Source organism: Scyliorhinus torazame, chromosome 11 (assembly GCF_047496885.1).
Source record: "Scyliorhinus torazame isolate Kashiwa2021f chromosome 11, sScyTor2.1, whole genome shotgun sequence".
Taxonomy (NCBI): domain Eukaryota; kingdom Metazoa; phylum Chordata; class Chondrichthyes; order Carcharhiniformes; family Scyliorhinidae; genus Scyliorhinus; species Scyliorhinus torazame.
The window spans coordinates 17,829,669-17,856,983 of NC_092717.1; the positions used below are offsets into that span (position 1 = coordinate 17,829,669).

Here is a 27,315-nt window from a genome sequence, read left to right on the forward strand (position 1 = left end):
AATGCTTGAAATTATTTTGCCATATGAAGAGGCAATTTTAGCATTCTTTTTCGAGCCACAATTTATCGTAGAATCGTGGATGGTTCGAGCACCGAGGAGGCAATTCAGCCCATCAGTTGTGTGCTGATTCCTCACAAGAGCAACTCCACCTGGTCCCACTCTCCTGCCATTTTCCCCACGGCCCTGCAAATCCGACTTTTCAGGTAATTATCCAATTCCTTTTTGAAAACCTGGATTGAATTTGCCTCCGTCACACCCGCAGGCAGCGCATTCCGGATCCGAAGCACTCGCTGTGTGAAAGCATTTTTCCTCATGTCACCTCCGATTTGTTTGGAAATCATCTTAACTCTGTGCCCTCTGGTTCTTGATCTTCCCATCAACGGGAACGGTTCACCCCCATCTACTCTGCCCTGATTCTCCAACCCCCCCCCCCTTCATGACTTTGAACGCCTCCATTAAATCTCCTCTCCATCAACTCTCCTCCAAGGACAACCCCAGATTCTCTGATCCATCCACGTAATGGAAGTTACATCCTATAAACTGTCAACACCAGGAGATTATTTCCGTTGCGATTATTTTTTAAAGGGGCCTTGTGTGTCTCTCTCTGCCTGTAGACAAGGGGCGGAATTCTCCAACCCCCCCGCCGGGTCACGCCACCCCGACGCCGGGACGCAATTCTCCACAGTGCGGAGGATCGGTGCCGGCGTGGTCAATGCGGTGCCGGTCGGGGTATGCGCCGACTCTCCGGCCCGGGCCAGTGTGCCGATTCTCCGACCCGGATGTCCCGCCGGCGACGTTATAACATCCTCTGAGCCGGCGGGACCTCGGCATCGAGGGGTCCGGGGGCGGTCTGTGGGAGGGGGGGGGGGGTCGTCTGACCCCAGGGGGGGCTCCGTAATGGACTGGCCTGTGATCGGGGCCCACCGATCGGCGGGCGGGCCACTCTGCCCCCCCGGCCTCCTTTCCCCCGCGCCGGCTCCTGTAACCCTGCGCCATTATGCGTCGGGGCCAGCGCGGGGAAGAAGGCCACTGCGCATGGGCTCGTTGGCACCGGCCCAACTGCGCCGCGGGGATTCAGGCCGGGATCGGCAGCTGGAGCGGCGTGGGCCAGTTGCCGTCCTAGCCCCTTGTGGGCGGCAGAATGGGGGTCCCAGAACGGGCGCCGACGCCGCAGTAAAACACTCCCGTCTTTACTCCGGCATTGGCACTTAGCCGCCCGTTGGGAGAATCCCGCTGCTTACGTGTGATCACGTTCCTGTCGCAGTCCACTTCAGGAAGTGTATTAATCTGAAGGGTGGTGAGAGGGGGAAAGGGCCTTCCTTCATTCAGTGCTGATCTCTCATAACATCAGTCAAACATTGAAGACGACTAGTTAATTCATGTATCCATTCTGCTAAAAATGTCAATCAACAAGCAAGGGGACTTATGGACATTAATCCCCTGGAATCTAAATGCTTTCTTAAAACAACACTGAGAAGCACACGCGTGCAGTTTGTGAGGCACCATGAACCCTTCAGAAGAAAAAACATCACAGATGGAAGTAAAAAAATGGGGGTTATTTTTTTCCAAGTAATTAATTGTAGCTCTGGATCACTGTCCGTGTGGAGTTTGCTCATTCTCCCCGTGTCTGCGTGGGTTTCGCCCCCACAAACCAAAGATGTGCAGGGTAGGTGGATTGGCCACACTAAATTGCCCCTTAATTGGAAAAAAATAATTGGGTACCCTAAAAAATGTATTTTTTTTTAAAAGTAATTAATTGTAGCAAAATATCTGGTCAAGAGCGTGGTAGTCTCCCCTTTAACGTGCCCAGGATGGCTCTTTGCTCGAAATGTTAGTAATTTTTCAATGGTTTTCTGGCAGGTTAATATTCCTCAATTTGTTTTGTTTACAGGCTATTCGTCATAATCTGCTTGAATTCAACACCAAAGATGAATGTCCAAATCCTGTTGAGAAGGTCAGATCTCCACAGGTGCCCTCATACCAGGTGGACCCGGATCAATACCGTTTCTCTGTCGCGTGAGTGCCATTCAAAAATAGGCTGCCCTTTACAAAAGGCATTTCTTCTCCGCACCCATTCTTTCATTATTTTTACCGAGTTATCCTTTTGGCACGTACAATTACGTTTAATAGGTTCCTCTTTTATCTGTTGGGGAATCTCAAAGCTAGGGGATTAAGGTGCCTGTTCTTGACTGACTAAAGGATCAGTGTTGAGAAAAAAAATCATGTTAATTAGATTAGCTTAATGCAGGAGTGAAGATGTTAAAGGGACATTGTCAAAAAAGCGCACATCTAACCTTTAAATTCTGATTATGTGAGGGAGAATGCGTACGTTCTTGGCTTCAAACTAGGATGAATTCCGGAGAGAAACATGAGGATGATTTCAGATTTAACTTGTTATTTTTTGATTTCATTTTGAATATTTTCGTTTCAGATTATCAATCTTAAGTCATTTGTACACATCGGCGTCTGCCATATAGAGTTTGTAACTGCAAATTATATAGGCTGTATAGCTAGTGTTTCAGTAGGAGTACATGTTTTCCCAGATCCAAATCATTGTTAAGTACTTTAAGTCGTGATGGTCCCTCGCCCTGAACACTCTGATGCACTCTGATGGTCATCATAAAGGCATGGATTATTGTTGAGTGCTGCTTCTGTGAACCTTGGGGGAGTGGGCCTAGCTGCGTTGCTCTTATAGAATGCCTCATGGACAAGATGGGCCGAAGGGCCTTCTTATGTGCTGAATCCTTTCTATGATTCCATGTAAAATCCAGCAAGAGCTACCTTTCGCAATGTGTAATGTTGGAGCAACTGCAGTCCTTGGTTCACTGCAGATGCCAAGTTTCAAAACTTCGGAAGTCTTTGAGGGTTGATTGTAACTCATCACAATCTTTGCTGACGAGGAATTAGCAGCCACAAAATGGTGCTGGTGAGCTTAACGCCTCTGCAGAGATGACATTGTCCGCTATCTGGCTCTGAAGGTCCGAAGCTCCTACCTGTTTCAGGTGAATGATCCCGTTTAAAACCTAATTGGCGCTTTCCTGGTGTACACAGAATCCCAGTTACCTAACTACAATAATTGGTTTGAATATGTACTGTGCAATCATGGACAGGTTTCACTGTTGATGGAGCCATCGTGATCCTCCAAAAGTAAGTTTTTTAAAATAGCCGTGTTCGCTGATCTGGACTTAATTGGAATGTGCCTTCCTGCCCCTGACTTATGTAGCCCGAATCTAGTGCCTGAACCTAGCAAGCGGCATCCCAGGACAATCATCTCAATGCAGTCTGGGACTCAGTATGGATACTGCCTTAGATTTTTGTAAGAATAATAATAGCTTATTGTCACAAGTAGGCTTCAATGAAGTTACTGTGAAAAGCCCTTAGTTGGGGGTTTCTAGAGTTGGAACATAGAACATAGAACATACAGTACAGAAGGAGGCCATTCGGCCCATCGCGTCTGCACCGACCCACTTAAACCCTCACTTGAAATTAAATGAAATGAAAATCGCTTATTGTCACAAGTAGGCTTCAAATGAAGTTACTGTGAAAAGCCCCTAGTCGCCACATTCCAGCGCCTGGTACGCGAATTGAACCGTGCTGCTGGCCTGCCTGGGTCTGCTTTCAAAGCCAGCGATTTAGCCCTGTGCTAAACAGCCCCTATCCCCATACTTCCACCCTATCCCCATAACCCAATAACCCCTCCTTACCTTTTAGGTCACTAAGGGCAATTTATCATGGCCAATCCACCTAACCTGCACGTCTTTGGACTGTGGGAGGAAACCGGAGCACCCGGAGGAAACTCACGGAGACACGGGGAGAACGTGCAGACTCCGCCCAGACAGTGACCCAGTGGGGAATCGAACCTGGGATCCTGGTATTACTTAAAGGTATTTCCTCTCTATATGAAGACACTTACCACTGTTGACTGACCATAAAGGTTTTAATTTTGCAGCCCAGAAGCAAGAGGCGTGTGGTGGTCTTGCAGTGATAAGGCGAAGGTGCTTTGTGGAACAAACAGAATTTATGGATAACAAGGGACGATAGTACTGAGGCCGCTGGACTCACTGCCCTGGAGCAGCACGGAGCTGCCCCTCCAGCCTTTACATCTTTACTACATGGCTCCCCGATATATTCTGCCTGAGAGGGCACTCCACCCTCTAGGGTGATCGTCTGCTCTCGGTCCCCATTGGTCCCCGGAGCCAGGACACCCTCCTCTGCTGTGCTAAAGGGACTGGCACTTTAATTCACTATCAGGGAGAGAAAATGAAACAGGAATCGAACTGCCGGAGGGCATCGGATAACCCAGGACTTTCAAGCAATAAAGTTTGATCCACCAGATAAAGGCACTTACATCCTACCTCCCCACCAAATCCAGCTGTTTAGCACAGGGCTAAATCGCTGGCTTTGAAAGCAGACCAAGGCAGGTCAGCAGCACCGTTCAATTCCCGTACCGGCCTCCCCGAACAGGCGCCGGAATGTGGCGACTAGGGGCTTTTCACAGTAACTTCATTTGAAGCCTACTTGTGACAATAAGCGATTTTCATTTTCATTTCATCACTTACCAAGACTTCTGTCAAAATAATTTACAAGGCAGGAATTTAAATTCCTGTCATCCAGGGCGAAATTCTCCCCCAACGGCGGGATGCCCGCCGACTGGCGCCAAAGCTGGCGCAAATCAGACGGGCATCGCGCCGGCAAAAAGGTGCGGAAGTCTCCGCATCTTTGGCGGCCTAGCCCCAACATTGAGGGGCTAGGCCGACGCCGGAGGGATTTCCGCCCCGCCAGCTGGCGGAAATGGCGTTTGTTGCCCCGCCAGCTGGCGCGGAAATGCGGCGCATGCGCGGGAGCGTCAGCGGCCGCTGTCAGTTTCTCCGCGCATGCGCGGGAGCGTCAGCGGCCGCCGAAAGTTTCCCGCGCATGCGCAGTGGGGAGAGTCTCTTCCGCCTCCGCCATGGTGGAGGCCGTAGCGGAGGCGGAAGGGAAAGAGTGCCCCCACGGCACAGGCCCGCCCGCGGATCGGTGGGCCCCGATCGCGGGCCAGGCCACCGTGGGGGCACCCCCCGGGGTCAGATCGCCCCGCGCCCCCCCCCAGGACCCCGGAGCCCGCCCACGCCGCCTGGTCCCGCCGGTAAATACCAGGTTTGATTTACGCCGGCGGGACAGGCAGTTTCTGGGCGGGACTTCGGCCCATCCGGGCCGGAGAATCCAGCGGGGGGTCCCGCCAACCGGCGCGGCTGGATTCCCGCCCCCGCCCAATCTCCGGGAGCGGAGACTTCGGCGGGGGCGGGGGCGGGATTCACGGCGGCCAACGGCCATTCTCCGACCCGGCGGGGGGTCGGAGAATGACGCCCCTGATTCCCGAAAGTTAAAAGCATGCACAGAAATGAATTCTGAGCTCTGCATGAGAAACAACTTCTACCAGCAAATGTGAACACAATTCATTGCCCCTTTCTACATTTGCTTTTGAACCCTATGGCCGGGATTCACCGGCTGCTCACGGCGGCGGGAAATTCAGGTCCCACGCCGGCGCACGGGTTTCCCGGTGGCGAGGAGTCAACGGTGGGATGGTGAGGTCCCACTCGCGGACCGACCCCAACGCTGAAAAACAGGCCGGCGGGTGGCCGGTTAGCCCTCTGATTGCCACTTGTGCCAGATTAGCTAATCTATTACTGCTGTGAAGCGCCTCCTGTGCAAAATGAGGTTGAACAATGGCTGAAGGAGCAAACTTGAGGAACAGCACCTCAACTCCGATGAGACAGGTTACAGCCTTCTGGACTTAGCCTTGAGTTCAACAACTTCAGACTGTGAACTCTCCCCTCCACCTTCACCCCATTTTTATTTCTATCAATTGATTTTCATTTCTTCCTTTGATTTGTTCCTAGTTGCCCTTTGACACACTGCTCACCTCTGTTCTGCTATTCACACATTCTAATATCTTTATGTGCCACTCTCGGCACCCCCTTAATCACCTTAATCACCCCCATTTGCATTCCTTTTGTCTTTCTGTCTACGGCATCTTTGTCAATCTCCACCTATCCCTGGCCCCCTATCCAGCCCCACCGCTCCATGCCTCCCCCCTCCACAACAGTATAAATCTGACCCTATTCCCATTCCTCTCTCTACGACAAAGAGTCGTCCAGACTAGAAATGTTAGCTCCCTTCTCTCTCCACAGATGCAGTCAGGCCTGCTGAGGTTGTCCAGCATTTTCTGTTTTGTTTCAGATTCCAGCATCCGCAGCCATTTTGCCTTGATCAGCTGCTTGCTGCAGTTGGACCACTGGCTGAAAGCCTTGTACTTACACTAACACGGGGTGCCAGGCCCAGCTCGGGAATACCCTGGCACTGAAGACATTCAGTGAATACACTGGCACCAGGCTGTACTATCTCTTCAGGCAATGGGACCCTGTGTGAGAACCTCTCTGGCTACATCAAGAGCATCTTGAAACCCATCGTACAAGGTACGCCCAGCTTCTGTCGCGACACGACGGACTTCCTACAGAAACTCAGCACCCATGGATCAGTTGAACCAGGAACATTCCTCGTCACAATGGACGTCTCCGCACTCTATACCAGCTCCCCCATGACGACGGCATTGCTGCAACCGCCTCAGTACTCAACACCGACAACTGCCAATCTCCAGACGCAATTCTGCAACTCAACCGCTTCATTCTGGATCACAACGTCTTCACCTTCGACAACAAGTTCTTCATCCAGATGCACGGAACAGCCATAGGGACCAAATTCGCACCCCAATACGCCAACATCTTCATGCACAAGTTTGAACAAGACCTACTCACCACACAGAACCTTCAACCGACATTATACACCAGATACATCAATTACATTTTTTTCCTTTGGACCAACGGCGAAGAATCACGGAAACGACTACACGATGACATCAATAAGTTCCATTCAACCATCAGACTCACCATGGGCTACTCTCCAAAATCAGTTGCATTCTTGGACACACTCGTCTCCATCAAGGACGGTCACCTCAGCACTTCGCTTTACCGCAAACCTACGGATAACCTCATGATGCTCCACTTCTCCAGCTTCCACCCTAAACACATTAAAGAAGCCATCCCCTATGGACAAGCGCTCCGTATACACAGGATCTGCTCAGACGAGGAGGAGCGTAACAGACATCTACAGACGTTGAAAGATGCCCTCATACGAACGGGATATGGCGCTCGACTCATCGATCGACAGTTCCAACGCGCCACAGCAAAAAACCGCACCGACCTCCTCAGAAGACAAACATGGGACACAACCGACAATCGTCGTCCAGTACTTTCCCGGAGCGGAGAAACTACAACATCTTCTTCACAGCCTTCAACACGTCATCGATGCAGATGAACATCTTGCCAAGGTCATCCCCACACCCCCACTACTTACCTTCAAACAACCGTGCAACCTCAAACAAACCATTGTTTGCAGCAAACTACCCAGTCTTCAGAACAGTGACCACGACACCACACAACCCTGCCATGGCAATCTCTGCAAGACGTGCCAGACCATCGACATGGATATCACTATTACACGTGAGAACACCACCCACCAGGTACGCGGTACATACTCGTGCGACTCGGCCAACGTTGTCTACCTCATACGCTGCAGGAAAGGATGTCCCGAAGCGTGGTACATTGGCGAGACCATGCAGACGCTGCGACAACGAATGAACGGACATCGCGCGACAATCACCAGGCAGGAATGTTCCCTCCCAGTCGGGGAACACTTCAGCAGTCAAGGGCATTCAGCCTCTGATGTAAGACCTCTTACCTTCTTACCTTACAATGTTGTAAGACTTCTTACTGAAGACATTGGAAGGGGAGTTGAGGAAGAAGGTTCGCTGCCTCCTCCACGGAGACTGCAGCCAGTGTGCCCACTTCTTGATGATGTGGAGATGCCGGCGTTGGACTGGGGTGAGCACAGTACGAAGTCTTACAACACCAGGTTAAAGTCCAACAGGTTTGTTTCGATGTCACTAGCTTTCGGAGCGCTGCTCCTTCCTCAGGTGAATGACGAGGTAGGTTCCAGAAACACATATATAGACAAAGTCAAAGATGCAAGCCGATACTTTGAATGCGAGCATTTGCAGTTAATTAAATCTTTACAGATCCAGAGAGAGGGGTAATCCCAGGTTAAAGAGGTGTGAATTGTCTCAAGCCAGGACAGTTGGTAGGGTTTCGCAAGCCCAGGCCAGATGGTGGGGGGTGAATGTAATGCGACATGAATCCAAGGTCCCGGTTGAGGCCGTACTCATGTGTGCGGAACTTGGCTCTAAGTTTGAAAATGAAATGAAATGAAAATCGCTTATTGTCACAAGTAGGCTTCAAATGAAGTTACTGTGAAACGCCCCTAGTCGCCACATTCCGGTGCCTGTTCGTGGAGGCTGGTACGGGAATTGAACCGTGCTGCTGGCCTGCCTTGGTCTGCTTTAAAAGCCAGCTATTTAGTCCAGTGTGCTAAACCAGCCCTGTTCTGTTTGCCGATTCTGCGTTGTGCGTCCTGAAGGCTGCCTTGAAGCATTCTTCACATCTTCGATTACCCGAAGATCAGAGGCTGAATGCCCTTGACTGCTGAAGTGTTCCCCGACTGGAAGGGAACATTTGTGCCTGGCGATTGTCGCGCAATGTCCGTTCATCCGTTGTCGCAGCGTCTGCATGGTCTCGCCAATGTACCACGCTTCGGGACATCCTTTCCTGCAGCGTATGAGATAGACAACGTTGGCCGAGTCGCACGAGTATGTACCGCGTACCTGGTGGGTGGTGTTCTCACGTGTAATAGTGGTATCCATGTTGATGATCTGGCACGTCTTGCAGAGATTGCCATGGCAGGGTTGTGTGGTGTCGTGGTCACTGTTCTGAAGGCTGGGTAGTTTGCTGCAAACAACGGTTTGTTTGAGGTTGCGCGGTTGTTTGAAGGCAAGTAGTGGGGGTGTGGGATGACCTTGGCAAGATGTTCGTCTTCATTGATGATGTGTTGAAGGCTGCGAAGAAGATGTTGTAGTTTCTCCGCTCTGGGGAAGTACTGGACGACGAAGGGTACTTTGCCGGTTGTGTCCCGTGTTTGTCTTCTGAGGAGGTCGGTGCGGTTTTTTGTTGTGGCGCATTGGAACTGTCGATCGATGAGTCGAGCACCATATCCCGTTCGTACGAGGGCATCTTTCAGCATCTGTAGGGAGAAAAGACAAAATGGTTCATGATACATCCACAAACCCTGTAGCAAAGGGTGTACATTAAGTAACATGCAAGGAGCAGAAACTCGATCCAACAGGTATTTAACACACTAAAACAACTTTATTTGCATCAACGGTGCGAGGGGAGAAATGGCAGCGGTGTTTGCAAACCCATTTCAAAGTTCGAAACAGCAACACGCCTTGACCCGGGAGCAGATGTGAAGCTGCTAACAGAAGTAAGGCAGCTACTGTCGGAAGCAGCACATGTTGAGCCGACTCTCCAGGAGTTCCTCCCTGGGGTCCTGCTTTCATGTCCAATCACAGATTATTTCCTCATCCTCTTCATATGCGCTGTTTCTTCTGCTTGTTCATCCAGAAAATAGAGCGTTTGGAAGGAAAGCCGTGCCTAATGGCCAACCTTTATTGGAGAAGCCAAACATGTCTTTGCAGGCCAGGGAGGAGAACGTGCTTGTCGGTGGAAGATTACCTGCACTATAGTGAGGTTAATGAAAAATTCTGGGACAGGCATGGGAGTGGGATGTGCGTGTGAGTGGAACACACACGGGGGGTGGGACATGCATGTGAGTAGCACATGAGTGTGAGCAGCACGTGTGACGATCAGACCATCAGCTTGTGTTACATTATTTAAAGGGTGAATCTACAAGCATTTGCTTCTAATGTGGAAGGTGCTATCGTCTTGTTTCTGATCTGTGCTTTTGTCTACTTAACTTCCATGTCTTCCCAAATTACCCCAACACAACTTTAAGTGCATATGAGCATGTGAATTAGGAGCAGGAGTAGGCCACTCGGCCCATCGAGCCTGCTCCGCCGTTCAATAAGATCATGGCTGAGCTGCTTGTAACCTGGTGCCTACCCCCAATAACCTTTCACCCGCACTAGTTTATCAAGAGTTTATCTTCCTCCGCCTTAAAAACATTCAAAGACACTGCTCCGCTGCCTTTAGTTCCAAAGAGCCTCAACGCTCGAACAGAAAGCATTTCTCCTCATGTCTGTCATAAATGGGTGACCAGTTATTTTTAATCAGTGACCCCTAGTTCCAGATTCTCCCACAAGAGGAAACATCCTCTCCACTTCCGCCCTGTCAAGTCCCCTCAGGATCTTATATTTTTCAATCAAGTCGCCTCTTAATTTTTTAAACTCCAGTGGAGACAAGCGTAGCCTGTCCAATTTTCTCATAAGACAACCCGCACATGTATTAGTCTAATAAACCTTCTCTGAACTGTTTCTAACGCATTTACATCCTTCTTTAAATAAGGAGACCAATACTGTACGCAATACTCCAGATGTGGTCTCATCAATGCCGTGTACAACTGAAGCATAACCTCCCTACTTTTATATTCAATTCCCCTCGCAATAAATGATAACATTCTATTAGCTTTCCTAACTATTTGCTATACATGCGAACTGGCCTTCTGTGATCCATGCGCTAGAACACCCAGAATCCTCTGAAACTAAGCTCTTCAATTTCTCACCATTTAGATAACAGATTCCTTTTTTATTATTCCTGCCAAACTGGATGATTTCACATTCATGGTACGTCTCCACCCTATCCCCATAACCCAGTAACCCCACCTAACCTTTTGGACACAAAGGAGCAATTTTAGCCTGGCCAATCCACCTAACCTGCACATCTTTGGACTCTGGAGGAAACCGGAGCACCCGGAGGAAACCCACGCAGACACGGGGAGAAAGTGCAAACTCCGCACAGTCGCCCGAGGCCGGAATTGAACCCGGGAACCTGGAGCCGTGAGGCAGCAGTGCTAATCACCGTGCCACCTTCATCACTCAGCAGGTGAGCGATGAAGGAGCTGCGCTCCGAAAGCTAGTGATTCCAAATAAACCTGTTGGACTTTAACCTGGTGTTGTAAGACTTCTTACAGCGATTGCACTCGAGAAGGTACAGAGGGGATTTACAAGGATGTTGCCAGGAATGGAGAATTTTAGCTCTGAGGAAAGGTTGGATAGGCTGCTATTGTTTTCTTTGAAACAGAAGAGGCTGAGGAGAGACTTAATTGAGCTTCTGAAGCGGGCAGCACGGTGGCGCAGTGGGTTAGCCCTGTTGCCTCATGGCGCCGAGGTCCCAGGTTCAATCCCAGCTCTGGGTCACTGTCCGTGTGGAGTTTGCACATTCTCCCCGTGTTTGCGTGGGTTTCACCCCCACAACCCAAAGATGTGTAGGCTAGGTGGATTGGCCATGCTAAATTGCCCCTTAATTGGAAAAAATGAATTGGGTACTCTAAATATATATTTTTTTAATTTAAAAATTGAGCTTCTGAAAATTATGAGGTGCTTAGGTAGGGACAATAGGCAGGACCTATTCCCCTTGGCAGAGAGGCCAGTAAGAAGTAGGTGTAAATTTAAAGTAAATGGTGTAAGATTAGCGTAAAATTTAGGAGACATTTGGTCACCAAACTCCTCGGTATCCTGCCTAGTTCAATCACATCCTTGCTGTAATGTGGTGACCAGAACTGTGCGCAGTACTCCAACTAGTGTTTCATGCAGTTCTACCATAACTTGTTGGGGCCTGGAATTCACTGCTTGAAACCGCATTTAAAAAATACGCACTTCAGATGCTGGAACCGTCAAGGCTACGGACCAAGAGCTGGAGACCAGGATTAGACTGGATACCTCTTTATTGGCTGGCAAGAATGATGGGCTGAATGGCCTCCTTTGGAGCCATACATTTTCGCTGTTTCTCAAGTCAGAAGGATGTGAATTCGGATATCAGGCACAAAATCTAGACTGACTCCCCAGGGCAGTACTTTGGAGCCACCGACTTTCAGGTGGTACATTAAGTTACGTCTCCCCTCTCCTGATGGACATAAAGGTTTTCTGGACACAATCTCGAAGATGATCGAATGACTTCTCCCCACTGTCCTGATTGATATTTGTCTCTCAATTAACACCTGAAAACAGATATTTCTGGCCATTACCAGTGCTGTTTGTGGGTGCTTGCTCTGCACAATTTTTATTTATTCGTTCATGGAATGTGGGCGTTGCATCCCGAATTGCCCTTGAGGGGACAGTTAAGAATCAACCACATTGCTGTGGCTCTGGAGTCACATGTAGGCCAGACCAGGTAAGGGCATTACTGAATCAGATGCTTTTTTTACGGCAATCGACTTCATGATCATCATTAGACTTTTCATTCCAGGTTTTTATTGAATTCATATTTCACCATCGGCAGTGGCGGGATTTGAACAGCATTACTCTGGGTCTCTGACCAATGACAATACCACTATGCCACCACCTCCCCAGGTCACTGTGGTTCCTATATTACACCGGTGAGGACACCTCAGAAGTACTTCATTGACTTTACCGTGCTTTGGTGTGCCCTGAGGTCACAAGGATCTGTACAAATACAAGTCTTTCTTTTGTTTTTATTTTTTCATTCCTTTCTCATTGTTTTACATGCTTTTTCCTCTGTTAGCCCATACAGTTTTCAGGAATTCAGATATTTTCGATGCAAACTGAGATCCTTGGGCGCAATAGTGAGGGATTTATGGAAATCCTGTACTCCATAAGAAAAGGTTCAATAACATATATATCTTTGTGCGTCATACTCTGTGTCCTACCATAGCATTGTACACCCCCCTCAAACAATTCCCCTGAAGGGCGGCACAATGGGTAGCACTGTCGCTCCAGGGGTCCCAGGTTCGATTCCCGGCTGAGTCACTGTCTGTGCGGAGTCTGCACGTTCTCCCCGTGTGTGTGTGGGTTTCCTCCGGGTGCTCTGGTTTTCTCCCACAGTTCAGAGATGTGCAGGTTAAGTGGATTGGCCATGCTGAATGGCCCTTGGTGTCGAAAAATGTTGGGTGGGGTTACGGGGATCGGGTGGAGGTGAGGGCTTAAGTAGGGTGCTCTTTCCAAGGGCCGGTGCAGACTTGATGGGCTGAATGGCCTCCTTCTGCGCTGTAAATTCTATGAAAGGTTTTACCTTGGGCAACTATATTTTCTTACAATATTTAAGTGATATTTATATCCCAAGGTGAAAAATTACTCTGCCATCAGGGCAACTTATTGACGAATATGATTCACCCGAATATTTTATTCCTAATGCATCAAAATCTTAGTACGACAGTTTGGCCAATCCATCTGAGGCACTGAGCATGTGGATGTGTACAGTTGTTGAAAATATGAACGTACGCTTTGGTTGCGAAGATTTCGCGAAGTTGCAAAATTTTGTTGGCCCAATTCTAAAACTGATTCCGTGAAGTACATCCCACTCACAACACTGAGGAATCTGGTGCACCGTGATTAAAATGCCACTGGCATTCTTTTGAAATTCGAGCACGTTTCGTTCACTTAAGTTTAATGATGGTGAAGTGTTTGGAATGAATTTCAGGTCAGCTTTCGTCTCCGCTGCCCGGTTGGACAGCCCCTCGCTTGTCGATTGTGCCCAGAAACGGTAGGGGCAAGAAAGGGGAGGAAAGTGATGCAAGGCCCTGGGAGAGACTTTCACACAGCTGTCGACTCAAAACCTTACTCTGGGCACTCGCATTCTTCAGGAAAATAAAGCACATCAGTTAGAAATTTCTCTCAGCTTTATGCCGGGTCTTGGAATGAGCTTGTGACAGCACAGTGGTCAGTAAAGATTTTGGCTAGCTGAACAGAGTCATATTGTTAGATGCATGTAGTTCCCACACCCGATAACTAGGCGTCTGTTGTCCAGTGATAAAGAAAGCACAGATACATGAGGCAGACGACCCAAAGTGCACACACTTTCTTCCATTGTTCCCCTGAAAGAGGTGAGTATTCCAGATCTAAAGAATAATTTAGTCATTGAAGTTCTGCTCTTGACCGAATCCCATCGATTCAGAACATGTTGAGTCTTTTTCTTTTGGGGAAACCCTGATTATATTCACAATAATGCCATTAGCTGCGTGCCGGTAGATTTTGAAGAACTATCTCTTTGCTTACACACAAGCCACACTGCTTGTAGCTCTCACGCTTAGCTTAGAGATTGGTCCCCCAAATCCCCACTGCAGGTTTTTATGGCATTCTGCTAGAATGGTCTCAGGTGTGTCCAAGACCAGGATTCAGGACAACCAGGCCTTAAGCCGCATTTTCCTGGATTGCTTTGTGCCTCTGCCCACATCTACAGGACCATTGACTGAACAGGGCAAGACGCGTTGCGGGGACATCCTTAGACTAGGCCTTTCTGCTCCCCTGCCTTCATTCCAAACCCAACCCAGCTACCCTCTGAGATTTCTGCGTAGCTCCACCTCTGGCCTCTTGAGAATCCCCGGACTGCTTATGCCCCAGCATTGGTGGCTGTGCCTTCAGTCATCCCAGCGCTCAATACTGGATTTCCCCCTTGTCAATCATTATGTGTCAGAAATATGCTAAAGCTGTCATGCATCGTGGTGTTAAACCATCTGTGCTGGAATTCCGCTTCATTTACCTGCTGTAAAAATGATCTCACTGGGTGTCACTGTGATGGATCTTGATGGAAAGATTGTATTGATGAATATTATTGAGGCTTTGATGACAGATATAAGATCATTTAAATGAGTTCAATCACTAATAAAATATGCAGGAGTAATTACCAATGATAGGAGCAGCGTTATTTCTGGGAAAACTGGCGGCAAGATCAAAAAATAACATGGAAATGCACATGTTTGATTGGATTTTGAAACTAGAGCAGAAACACACAGTAGGGCTGTGCAAGTTATTCCAATCCGTGTTGGTGGTGGAGGGAATGATTTTGTTTTTGGATGGGGTGCCAATGACGTGGGCTGCTTTGTCCCGGATGGTGTGAGCTTCTTGGGTATCGCTGGAGCTGCACTCATCCAGGCAAGGGGAGAGTATTCCATCACACTCCTGAATTATGCCTTGTTAATTGTGGATAGGCATTTGGAAGTCAGGAGATGTTGATAGTGGGGGATCCAGCGAAGGTAACACCATTGAATGTCAAGGGGCAATGGTTAGACTCTCTCTCTTTGGAGGTGGTCTTTGCCCGGTACTTGTGTGGTGCGAATGTTACTTGCCACTTATCAGCCCAAGCCTGGATGTTGTCCAGGTCTTGCTACATTTGGGCAGAGATTGCGTCCTTATCTGAGTCGCGAATGGTGATGAATATTGTGCAAGCATCAGAGAATTTGCTGTACATTATTTGCCTGCTGATGCAAGTAACAGGTATGGATCCTTTTTGATGTCTTCCTCCACGCAGAAAGCAGCAGTGAGCATGTTAATCGTGCATTCCCAATCATTTTTGAAATTACCTCATTCCATATGCAGGTTTTAGGTGCATTTTACTTGTCTGCACCAGAAATAAAAATCAGTTTTTGGGTAATAGCTGCCTCTCGCTTAATCTCCACTTTGCTGCTTGGCTTGTAGTCGGATTCCATTCCAATTGTAATAATATCAAAACTGAAGCCAGGCCCTTTGGCACAGGGATTACTTATTTGTCTGCAATTTTTGATTAATGTGAGACACGTTATTTTCCAGGCTGTGTATTGTAAATGCATGAATAAATCTTATGTGCAAAGAAAACATAAGAAAATGAGTAAAGTATTGTCAGCATAATTAATTTCTCTCCCTGTCAAGACAGTTGTATAATATCTCTTGCATTCTGATTGGTATTCATTACAGCACACTCGCTCATCCACATAGGTGTGCTCCTTTTGCATAACTTTATTCATATTATTCAAATTTGTTTATGGTACCATATAATAAATAACCAGCCGGCTACAGCAGGGAACATGCATAGGGTGCCAGAAATTTACCAGAATTATTATAGTGCACCATAATCCACTTATAATACAACCAACTTGCATGGTACGTGTGCAGTAATGACTCAACATCAGCACCATTATCACCAGTTTTGGTTAAATCTGTTACGCATCGAAACCCTTATTTCTGACAAATTAGTGATAACTTTTTGACTTGAATCTCAAACAAGTCTGCAGGGTTAGCATTCACGTATGACCTGAGATCTACAGCACACAGACAAACCATTCAACCAAATTGGCCCATACCAGTGTTTGGGTTCCACCACAAGCCTCCTCCCACCCTCGTACACCTCACACTATCAGCATAAACCCTTCTCATTCCTTTCTCCCCGTCTACTTATCCTGCTCCACATTTAAACGTATCCATGCTGTTCACCTGAACTATTGCATTTGATTTGATTTGATCTGATTTTGTTTATTGTCACATGTACCAGATCATTAAGTACATGAAAATAAAATAAAATAAATGAAAATACATAATAGGGCAACACAAGGTACACAATGTAGCTACATAACACTGGAATCGGGTGAAGCATACAGGGATGTAGTGTTAATCCGGTCAGTCCATAAGAGGGTTGTTTAGGACTCTGGTAACAGTGGGGAAGAAGCTGTTTTTGAGTCTGTTCGTGCGTGTTCTCAGACTCCTGTATCTCCTGCCCAATGGAAGAAGTTGGAAGAGTGAGTGAGCTGGGTGGGAGGGGTCTTTGATTATGCTGCCCGCTTTCCCCAGGCAGCGGGAGGTGTAGATGGGGGTCAATGGATGGAAGGCTGGTTTGTGTGACGGACTGGGCGGTGTTCACGACTCTCTGAAGTTTCTTGCGGCCTTGGGCCGAGCAGTAGCCATACCAGACGGTGATGCAGCCCGATAGGATGCATTTGGTCGCAAGTTCCACATCCTCACCACCCTCTGAGTAAAGAATTTCCTCCCAAATTCCCTTTTGGGTTTATGAATTGCTAGCTCATGGCCCTTAGTTTTGGGCCTCCCCATAAGGAGAAACATTTCCTTCACCTCTATCCTATTAGCCCCTTCTATTAGCTCACCCTTCAGCCTTCTCTGTTGCCTTACGTGGTGCACAGAGTGAGTTGGATTATGTTTGCTTTCGCCACTTTCTCTGTAAACTGCACCTTTAAGCATGCACTTTATTTGTTTTTGCAGCTTCTGACCCTCTGAGAATCCTAGGCGGGATTCTCCGCTCCCGGGAGTAAGTGCCCGCGCCTTCGTGAACGCAGGGGGCCAGCACAGCGCTGGAGCGGTTCACACCGTTCCAGCCACCTTACGCGGCACCAAATGGGCACCGCGCCAACCCGCGCCTGCGCGGGGAACTTCTTACGCGCGCCGGCCCCTCAGCAACATGGCGCCGGGGTTCTGGGGCCGGCCCCGGAAGGAGGTAGGCCCGGGGGGGGGGGGGGGGGAGAGGCCGGCCCGCCGATCGGTGGGCCCCGATCGTGGGCCAGACCCCATCGGAGGCCCCCCCCCGGTGAAGGAGCCCCCCTCCTGCCCCCACAGGCCACCCCCCCAAGCGTTCCAGCACAGTTCCCGCCGGCAGCGACCAGGGGTGAATGGCACCGGTGGGACTGTCATTTTTTTCGCCGGCCGCTCGGCCCATTCGGGCCGGAGAATCGCCGCTCGCTGTTTGCGGCGATTCTCCGAGCGGCCCGGCGCGATTCTCGTGCCGCTGGTTTCGGGGGGGGGGGGGGGGGGATAATCGCGTGAGGTGTCGGGACGGCGTGGCGCGACTTGAGCGGCGCCCCGGAGATTCTCCCACCCGGAGAATTACTATGGAGTAATGGTAAAGAAAACAGATGCCGGAAATCTAAAGTGCAGCTAGTTAAGTAAACTAGAGAAATGAAGAGAAGTTTCCGAGAAGTCTGGAGTTAATGGAACAGAGGAAACTGAGAACCAGAACAGATTACTGTTCAGTAAAGTCACAGAGAGTTGAAAAGGCATTGGACTATGATAGGTCAGAAAGATATTTGCGGCAGTGCTAAGGTTTGTGATAAATTCCGACAGTTTGGGAGACATTGGCGGGGATTCTCCGACCCAAATCCCCAGGGGGGGTGCGAGAGAATCGCACCCTGCCGCCCCAACTTCACCATTCTCGGGAGCCGTTTTTTAGGCGCCTGGCCCGCCGCGCCAGTCAGGGGCCGTTGACAGCGGCCCCCCTGCCGATTCTCCAGGCCCCGATGGGCCGAGTGTCCGACGAGTTTGGCCGAGTCCCACCGGCGTGGGTTGCTCAGGTCCCACACGGCGGGACCTGGAAGGTGACTGTGCTGTCCTGGGGGGGGGGGGGTGCTCCTACGGTGGCCTGTCCCGTGATCTGGGCCTGGTGGGCTGGTTCCATGGGGGCCTACTTTACTCCGTGCCGGACCCCTGTAGGGCTCCACCATATTGCCCGGGGTCCGGCACGGAGAAGGGAACCCCCGCGCATGCGCGGAAATACACCGGCCATTCCGCCCATGCGCGGACTCACACGGCCGTTCCGCCCCGGCTGGAGCTGCGGGGACGACTCCAGCGGCAACCCAGCCCCCTATAAAGATTAGAATTCCTCACTTTCGGGGGCCGTTGATGCTGGAATCATTGGCGCCGGTTTTCACGCCAGCGTGAGGACATAGCCCCATTACTAGCGAATCTTGCCCACTGTGTGAAATAAGTGACTGGGGTTTGTGTAAAAGCCTTTAATACAAAGGAAACCTGAAGAGAGAGGGTGTAAAACCTGAAAGTGAAACTTTGATGGAAGCAGTGGAGGGAAAGCATAATTTAAAAGAAAATTTGAAAGTGTGACTCTTGAAAGCGGAATTTGAAATCGCTCATGTGAAAACTGGAGTTCAGTGAAACGAGGTAGCTCACGGTATAAGAATCATCTGGGGGGGGATTTTGAGGGGAAATCCACAGACATTCAATTGGGTTCAAAGAGGAGTGTGTCTTACCACAGTCATCTTCTGTGCTTAAAAGGGACTTTGTGTGTTAATGAGACCATTGTAGTTTAGGATGTACTTTGTAATCTGTGTTAATCTTAAAGTCTGTGTGTATTTGTTACGCTAAAGGGGGGAGTCAAGGAGGATAGTTTCACAATCCAACTTTTCATGTTTCCTAAATGTTTTTTTCTTGGTGTTGAAACTAATTAGCGGTGCCGTGACTCTGTTCCTCCATGTTTTATGCAAAAAAGTAAAAGTTACGGTCTTTTGAGCCAGGATTCCACTCTGGGATATTCCAGTCCTTGTTATAACATAAGAAGATAAGAACTAGGAACAGGAGTAGGCCAGCTGGCCCCTCGAGCCTGCTCCGCCATTTAATGAGATCATGGCTGATCTTTGTGGACTCAGCTCCACTCTCCGGCCCGTACACCATATCCCCGAATCCCTTTATTCTTTAGAAAGGTATCTATCTTTTTCTTAAAAACGTTTAAAGAAGGAGCCTCAACTGCTTCACTGGGCAAGGAATTCCAGAGATTCACAACCCTTTGGGTGAAGAAGTTCCTCCTACACTCCGTCCTAAATCTACTTTCCCTTATTTTGAGGCTATGCCCCCTAGTTCTGCTTTCCCCGACCAGTGGAAACAACCTGCCCGCATCTATCCTATCTATTCCTTTCATAATTTTATATATTTCAATAAGATCCCCCCGCATCCTTCTAAACTCCAATGAGTACAGTCATCAACTGGGATCGTAACACATACAGAAGCAAGGATAAACAAATGCCTTGTGCACATTACTTAGAATAGTAACTAATCAAGGGACCAATTTCAGATGTAAGTCGGATCCCCGGTGGTTTTGGGCCTGTGCCCATGGTTTTCTCACATGTGGACTCAGTGACCCAAAGCCAACCAGGGACCACTACACCAGGCATCTGTAATTCACTCCTAGCCATCTGCTGTTCTTTAGCAAGCAGAAACAAACACTAAAATGAGTCCTTACGAGGAATGGATGGAATACATATTGGCTAGGTTGCCTTTTGGCAAACTACAGATGTAAACATCAACTCCTCAAACCTGAAATCGCAAATAAACACACTGATTCTATTTATTAGCATCACATATGAAACAAAAGACGATTGCTGGGAATGTGAACATTAAGCTGCAAAAAAAACTTAAGCTGTCATGCGTGACCCAATAAAGCAGCAAGGTGGCTGAACTCTCATGATCATAGAATCATAGAATCCCTACAGTGCAGAAGGAGGCCATTCAGCCCATTGAGTCTGCACTGTGACCCTCCGAAAGAGCACCCATCCCAGGCCCACTCCCTTGCTCTATCCCCGTAACCCCACTTGACCCTTGAGTACTAAGGGGCAATTTTAGCATAGCCAATCCACCTGACCACATCTTTGGCCACCAAGAGGCAATTTATCATGGTCAATCCACCTAACGTGCACATCTTCGGACTGTGGGAGGAAACCAGAGCATCCGGACAAAACCCACGCAGACACGGGGAGAATATACAAACTCCACACAGTCAGTCACCCGAGGCTGGAATTGAACCCGAGTCCCTGGTGCTGTGAGGCAACAGTGCTAACCACTCTGCCACTATGACCTGATGTTCAATATTTCAAGTGATGAAGTGAGACCTGTACTGATGTTCTGAAAAGCTTCGGGAAAACAAGGGGATGCAATGATGGAATGGTATTGTCACTGGACTATTAATCCAGAGACCCAGGATAATGTTCCGGGAACATGGGACGTGATTCTCCAACCCCCCACCAGGTCGGAGAATCGCCGGGGGCCAGCGTGAATCCTGCCCCCGCCGTGTCCCGAATTCTCCGCCACCGGCGATTCGGCGGGGGCGGGAATCGCGCCGTGCCAGTCGGCGGGTATCCCCCGGCGATTCCCCGGTCCGCGATGGGCTGAAGTCCCGCGGCTGTCAACCCATGCCAGCCGGCATGGATTGAACCACGTTTCGAACGGCGGGACAAGGCGGCGCGGGTGGGCTCCGGGGTCCTGGGGGGGGCGTGGGGCGATCTGGCCCCGGGGGGTGCCCCCACGATGGCCTGACCCCCGATCGGGGCCCACCGATCCGCGGGCGGGCCTGTGCCATGGGGGCACTCTTTTCCTTCCGCCTTCGCCATGGTCTCCACTATGGCGGAGGCGGAAGAGACCCCCTCCACTGCGTATGCGCGGGGATGCTGTGAGCGGCCGCTAACGCTCCTGCGCATGCGCCGCACGGCAAAGTCATTTCCACGCCAGCTGGTGGGGCACCAAAGGTCGTTTCCACCAGCTGGCGGGGAGGAAATCAGTCCGGTGCGGGCCTAGCCCCTCAAGGTGAGGGCTCGGCCCTCCAAGATGCGGAGAATTCCGCACCTTTGGGGCGGCGCGATGCCGGACCGATTCGCACCGTTTCTAGCGCCCGCGGACATCGTGCTGATTGCGGAGAATCCCGCCCATGGTTTCAAATCCCACCACGGCAGATGGTGAAATTTGTTCACTAAAAATTAAAAGTCTAATGATGACCATGAAACCATTGTCGATTGTTGTAAAAACCCATCTGGTTCGCTAACATCCTTTCGGGAAGGAAGTCTGCTGCCTTTACCCGGTCTGGACTACACTTGATTTCAGACCCACAGCAAGTGTGGTTGACTCTTAAATGCCCTCTGAACAAGCCACTCAGTTCGAGGGAAGTTAGGGGCGGGCAACAAAATGGCCACATCCCCTGAACCAATTTTTAAAAACCTAAAGTATCTTTTGAAAAATTAAGCGATATTCTAAGAAATATCAGCCTGAGAATCTGTGTCTGGAATGTTCCAGTGCAATTATGGATGTCAAGCTTGGAGCATTGAGAAAGAGGAAGGAAAAAAAAATCAACAACTTTGAACTGCGGTTCTTAAGAAGGGCCCTAAGGTAAGCTGGTTGGAGAAAACAGCCAATGAAGAAGTATTGAATGAGGCCGGAAGAACAAGGGGATTCTTAAATAATATCGAAAGATGACAAATGGAGTTCTTCGGACCTGTTATCCGTATGGCAGAGTTAGAACCCAATTGCCTCCGGATGGGTTAATGGAAGAAGAGCAAGAGGCTGACAGTGAAGGAAGCAACTTGACAACATTAAAGACTGGCTTAACCAGAATGCCAGGCAAAAGCCTGCTAGAAGGACAAAGGGAAGGGCGTTGTAGTCAGAAATTAGTTTTAAACCTAGCAAGATAACACAATGATGTGGGGAAATATGGAATCCTCTTCATTTTGTGCTGTGATGTGATTCTTGTAATAAGTGAGTTTGGCTAGGGAACTCAGACAACTGAAAAGGAGGAATGTGTTGGGTTATGGGCAGGGAGAAGGCAGGAGAATGCCGCTAAGGGAATTGTTCATTCATTGAAACATAGAAAATAGGAGTAGGAAGGAGCCATTCGGCCCTTTTAACCTGCTCTGCCATTCATTATGTTCATGGATGATCATCGAACTCAATGGCCTGATCTCGCCTTCCCCCAAATCCTTTGATCCTCTTCACCTCAAGTGTTATGACTGCTTCTTGAAGACATACAGCGCGGGATTCTCCCATCGGGCGGCTAAGTGTCGACGCCAGCGTAAAAACACGAGTGTTTTACTCTGGCGTCGGCGCCCGTTCCGTGACCCCATTCTCCTGCCCACAGGGGGCTAGCACGGTGATGGAGCGGCCCATGCCCTCCAGCTGTCGATCCTGGCGTGAACCCGGTGGCACGGGGTGCGCACATGCGCAGTGGCCTTCTTCCCCGCGCCAGCCCCGATGCCAAATGGCACGGGGCTACAGGAGCCGGCGCGGAGGAAAGGGGGCCGGGGGGGCAGAGAGGCCGGCCCACCAATTGGTGGGCCCCGATTGCGGACCAGGCCAAGACGGAGGTCCCCGCCTCCCCAGGGCCGGACCCACCCTCCCCCCCCCCCCACCCCCCCCCCCCCCCACAGGCCACCCCCCGACCCTTCAACGCCGCCGTCCCGCCAGCTCAGAGGATGTTAGAACGGCGGCGGCGGGTCTCGGCCTTTTGTTGACGGCCGCTCGGCCTATTCGGGCCGGAGAGTCGGCGAGTACACCGACCGGCGCCACGCCGGCACCGATGGCGCCGATTCTCCGCACTGCGGACAATTGCGTCCCGGCGTCGGGGTGGCGTGGCGTGATTCGCGCCGCGCCGATTCTCCGACCCGCCCACAATGTTTTGGCCTCAATTATTTCCTGTGGTAAAGAATTCCACAGGCTCACCACTCTCTGGGTGAATAAATGTCTCCTCATCTCTGACCTAAATGGGCTACACCGTATCCTCGAACTGTGACCCCTGGGGCGAAATTCTCCGGAAACGGCGCGATGTCCGCCGACTGGCGCCAAAACGGCGCAAATCAGTCGGGCATTGCGCCGCCCCAAAGGTGCGGAATGCTCCGCATCTTTAGGGGCCGAGCCCCATCCTTCAGGGGCTAGGCTGGCGCCGGACGAGTTTCCGCCCTGCCAGCTGGCGGAAAAGGCCTTTGGTGCCCCGCCAGCTGGCGCGGAAATGACATCACCGGGCGGCGCATGCGTGGGAGCGTCAGCGGCCGCTGACGGCATTCCCGTGCATGCGCAGTGGAGGGAGTCTCTTCCGCCTCCGCCATGGTGGAGACAGTGGCGAAAGCGGAAGGGAAAGAGTGCCCCCGCGGCACAGGCCCGGCCGCGGATCGGTGGGCCCCGATCGCGGGCCAGGCCACCGTGGGGGCACCCCCCGGGGCCAGATCGCCCCGCGCCCCCCCCCAGGACCCCGGAGCCCGCCCGCGCCGCCTTGCCCCGCCGGTAAGGTAGGTGGTTTAATCTACGCCGGTGGGACAGGCATTTTAGCGGCGGGACATCGGCCCATCCGGGCCGGAGAATCGCGTGGGGGGGGGCGGGCCGCCAACCGGCGCGGCGTGATTCCCGCCCCCGCCGAATATCCGGTGCCGGAGACTTCGGCAACCAGCGGGGGCGGGATACATGCCAGTCCCTGCCGATTCTCCGACCTGGCGGGGGGTCGGAGAATCTCGCCCAGGTTCTGAACACCGCTCCCCCCCCCCCTACTGGGAACATCCTTCTGGCATCCACCCTGTCTAGTCCTGTTAGAATTTTACAGGTTTCTATGAGATCGCCACCTCATTCTTCTGAACTCCAGCAATCCTAACCCAGTCAACCTCTCCTCATATGCCAGTCCCGCCATCGCAGGAATAAGCTGGCCAGAGAGCTAGCTATCAGTCAGCGAGTCAGAGCCAAATGGCCCCCTTCTGTGCTGTTTAATTCATGATTCTGCGATTCTAGTTGAGATACTGGATGGGCAAAAATGTGATTCAGAGAGTTAGAAAGGCTGTTTGTCCTTCAAATTGATAAGTTATCAGACTGGATCAGATGTATCTGAGAATATTCAGAGAGAAATAAAGATGGAAGTTGCTGAGGCACTGACCATAATCTTCCAATTGGATACCAGAGGACAGGAGAACAGTAAATGTTGGTCAGGGTGTCATCTCACCATGTTTACTCTCAGCCCACCCTCAAAAAAGGATACGGACTGGAGACACAGCCACAGGTCACAAGGGGGCTATTAATATACTGCCAGGTTTCACATCTTGAACTATATTTGACTACATGCCTGGGACTTCCAAATACTGGAGGAGAAGAGCTTAGCCAAATATATTTTTTAATATTTTAGCTTGACCTCCTGCCCAGTTATTGTGTTTTTGCACTCTCAGTGCCACCGGTCACTCCCAAGAGCAGACCTTGAGCTCTCTGTGATCCACAGTGCAGCTTTTGCCACTCAATACTTCAATGGGAGCATAACCTGAGGAATACAACAGTGAATCCTTGCATGTGTATGCTGGCAGCTGAATTCTCTCATGTGCTTTTGTTTCACTTTACATGAATGAAGGGTATGCTGGCTCTGATACCATCCAATTTCTGGAAGTCCCTGGCTATGACAAGCAATGAGGTTGTAACTTATTAACTATTTCAATGTAGGTTCTTAAGCTCGAGCTAATATCTCAACACCGTACTTACTCCCTGTTTCTGGGAGAATGAGAATAAGCCCGTGAGATAGAGATCTCCAGGATCTTATGAAGCTCCCCAAGCCTAAATCAATAGTGGTGCCAAATTGGCAGTACAAGGCATTTTGCCAGGGGAAAGAGATCTCAGTCCAGCAAACCCATCCATTAGGTTTACTGTTCAGAGCCGGGGGCGAAATTCTCCTACCCGCCCCGCCACATTTCTGCCCCGACCGGCCGGCGGGAGTCTCCGTAACACCGGCCGGTCAATGGGGTTTCCCATTGTGGGGCACCCCCACGCCGTCGGGAAACCCCCGAGCGCCAGCAGAACGGAGACTCCCGCCGGCGGAGAATGACGCCCCCGGGTTTCTACCCTTTGATGAGGGAAAGGAAGTCCCCTGCATCTGTTTCAATGAAGTCTCCTGTTGTGCAAATGGCATGAACTGATCTCGGATCCTCCGCCAACCTCTCAAAAGGGTCCTTCGGTCTTCCTCTTTCGGCTTTTCCCCATGTTACATGAGGTCACCAGAATGTTGATTCCTTTGACTCCAAGCATCGTTTTTTGGATTTGGCAGGTGATTTTACAGACAGATGACCTTCCTGCTGCTAAACCTTCCCCATAATCTGGGGCTGGAAATTGTAGCGTGGCTAACCAGGTCTCTTTACTGCTCTTAACGTCTGTCATAGGCACGTTGGAAGGGTTTTTAGGTTAAAAGCCAACCGGTTTGGCCATGGTTTCGGAACCGACCTTCCTTGGACATCAAGTCCTGGAGTGGAACTTGAACCCAGAGCTTCAGGCTTGGAGATAGTCCACCCTCTGTACCGCAGGACCTCCCATACATTTGGATAAGGCATAGAGGTTATAACCTTGTTTAAACTCTTGGCACAGAGAGGGCATTCCTGGTGTAGCTGGTGAGTATTGCATATCAGATGACATTGATGGAAATGCTGCCCAATGGGTGTGGTAAATTCATTTGAGGGCGAGCGGAGTGGAAATGCTGCTGAAACCGGCTGTTAGTGCAGGCGAGCATGAATTGTTCAGCTGAGCCATTCTTTAGGGAACTGCTGCTGAAGGACTCTGGCTACATTCAGGGGCAAATTGGTGCAAAATCCAGCAGACACTATCAGAGCATCGTAGAAAGCTGCCAGGGAAGCAGGTGCACACCTGCTTGATGCACTGCAGGTGATTCACACCAGTTAAGCATCACTGGATTGGAAGGTCTTGTAATTCCTGAAGCCAGTGAGATGGGTCTCAGCCAGTTTGAGTCGCAGTAAATTCACGTCATGGAGTTTATTATCCTATGTGTATCTGATGAAAGAAATCACCTTTTTATTAATCTTACACAACTGGAACCATTTTAAATCAGAATTTCATCAGTTAAAACTAATTCTGAAAAGGTTATTATCTATTTGCATTCTTTGTCATTAAACCTTAAACAAAAACAATTATTTTCTGACAACTGACAAGTGCCACACTATGATTTATTCACTTAAGTAGACTTCTCTGGTGGACGTAGTGAGTTGAACAATACTTTCCTCTGGCAAAATGCCTTGTACTGCTAATTTGGCACCACTATTGATTTAGGCTTGGGAAGCTTCATAAGAAAATAGCTTCAAGGTGCAAGCGGTAAGCAATAAATATTTCTCTCAGTGAAAAGAAAAAGCTATTAATGGATGTGAAAGCGTGTGTACATTGGACATTTTACCAGGATAGTTAATGGTTTTACACAGTTCTTCACTGGTGCTGTTTTTTTTCTCAAAAGTTAAAATGGCACAGGCAAATAATGAGATGGACCATTATGAGGGGAGGATTACAGTGCTCTGTTGAGTATAATGATTGTCCACAGGAAAGATTGTAATGAAGATTTTTTTCAGTCCACTTAAGCTCTAATTCCTGGAAACGGGACAGATAGAGTTCAATTGGCACATGGTGAAAGGTCACCTGAGCTACTAAAGTAACAGGCAGATTGTGCTGGGGTCATTATCATGTTCTAAAACCCATGTTTTATATCGAAGATGACATTATTGACGCAGTTGAAACCACTGGATCAGTAAAACTACTGAACAGCAACATTTTAAATTACTTAAACAGCAGCATCCAAGATAGCTGTACCCGGCATTTTCCGTAGCCATTAGAACAGAGTTGGGCTGTCAAGAAGTCGCCCAACAGAGACCATCAACTTAGATGCACTTGAATGACCCATCTCCTGAACCATTCACATACATCCAGACATCACCTGTGTATTCAGCTGAGTGTGGACCAAATCACTAGGCTTAATCACTTTGCACAATGGATCTTGGCTAAGAAGAAAAATCTTCATAATCAAAGCACCTGGAATAAGCTTGCTATGACCATATTCGTGTAACCGGTCAGTCTTCGAGGGGATCATGTGACCTTCTTTGTGGTTCAAGAAAGCTATTTTTTCTAGGCCAGGCAGAAGAACAGAGAGTCTGAGTGAGATC

The 27,315-nt window shown here is 49.7% G+C and overlaps 1 protein-coding gene across 1 annotated transcript in view; it reads left to right on the forward strand.

The window, feature by feature from the left end:
- Positions 1-27,315, forward strand: part of ofcc1 (orofacial cleft 1 candidate 1) — a 210,887-nt gene that overhangs the window by 35,702 nt on the left and 147,870 nt on the right. The window contains exon 6 of the mRNA XM_072468662.1: positions 1,892-2,016. Coding sequence (XP_072324763.1) covers positions 1,892-2,016 — 125 coding nt within the window. The remainder of the gene's footprint in view (positions 1-1,891; positions 2,017-27,315) is intronic.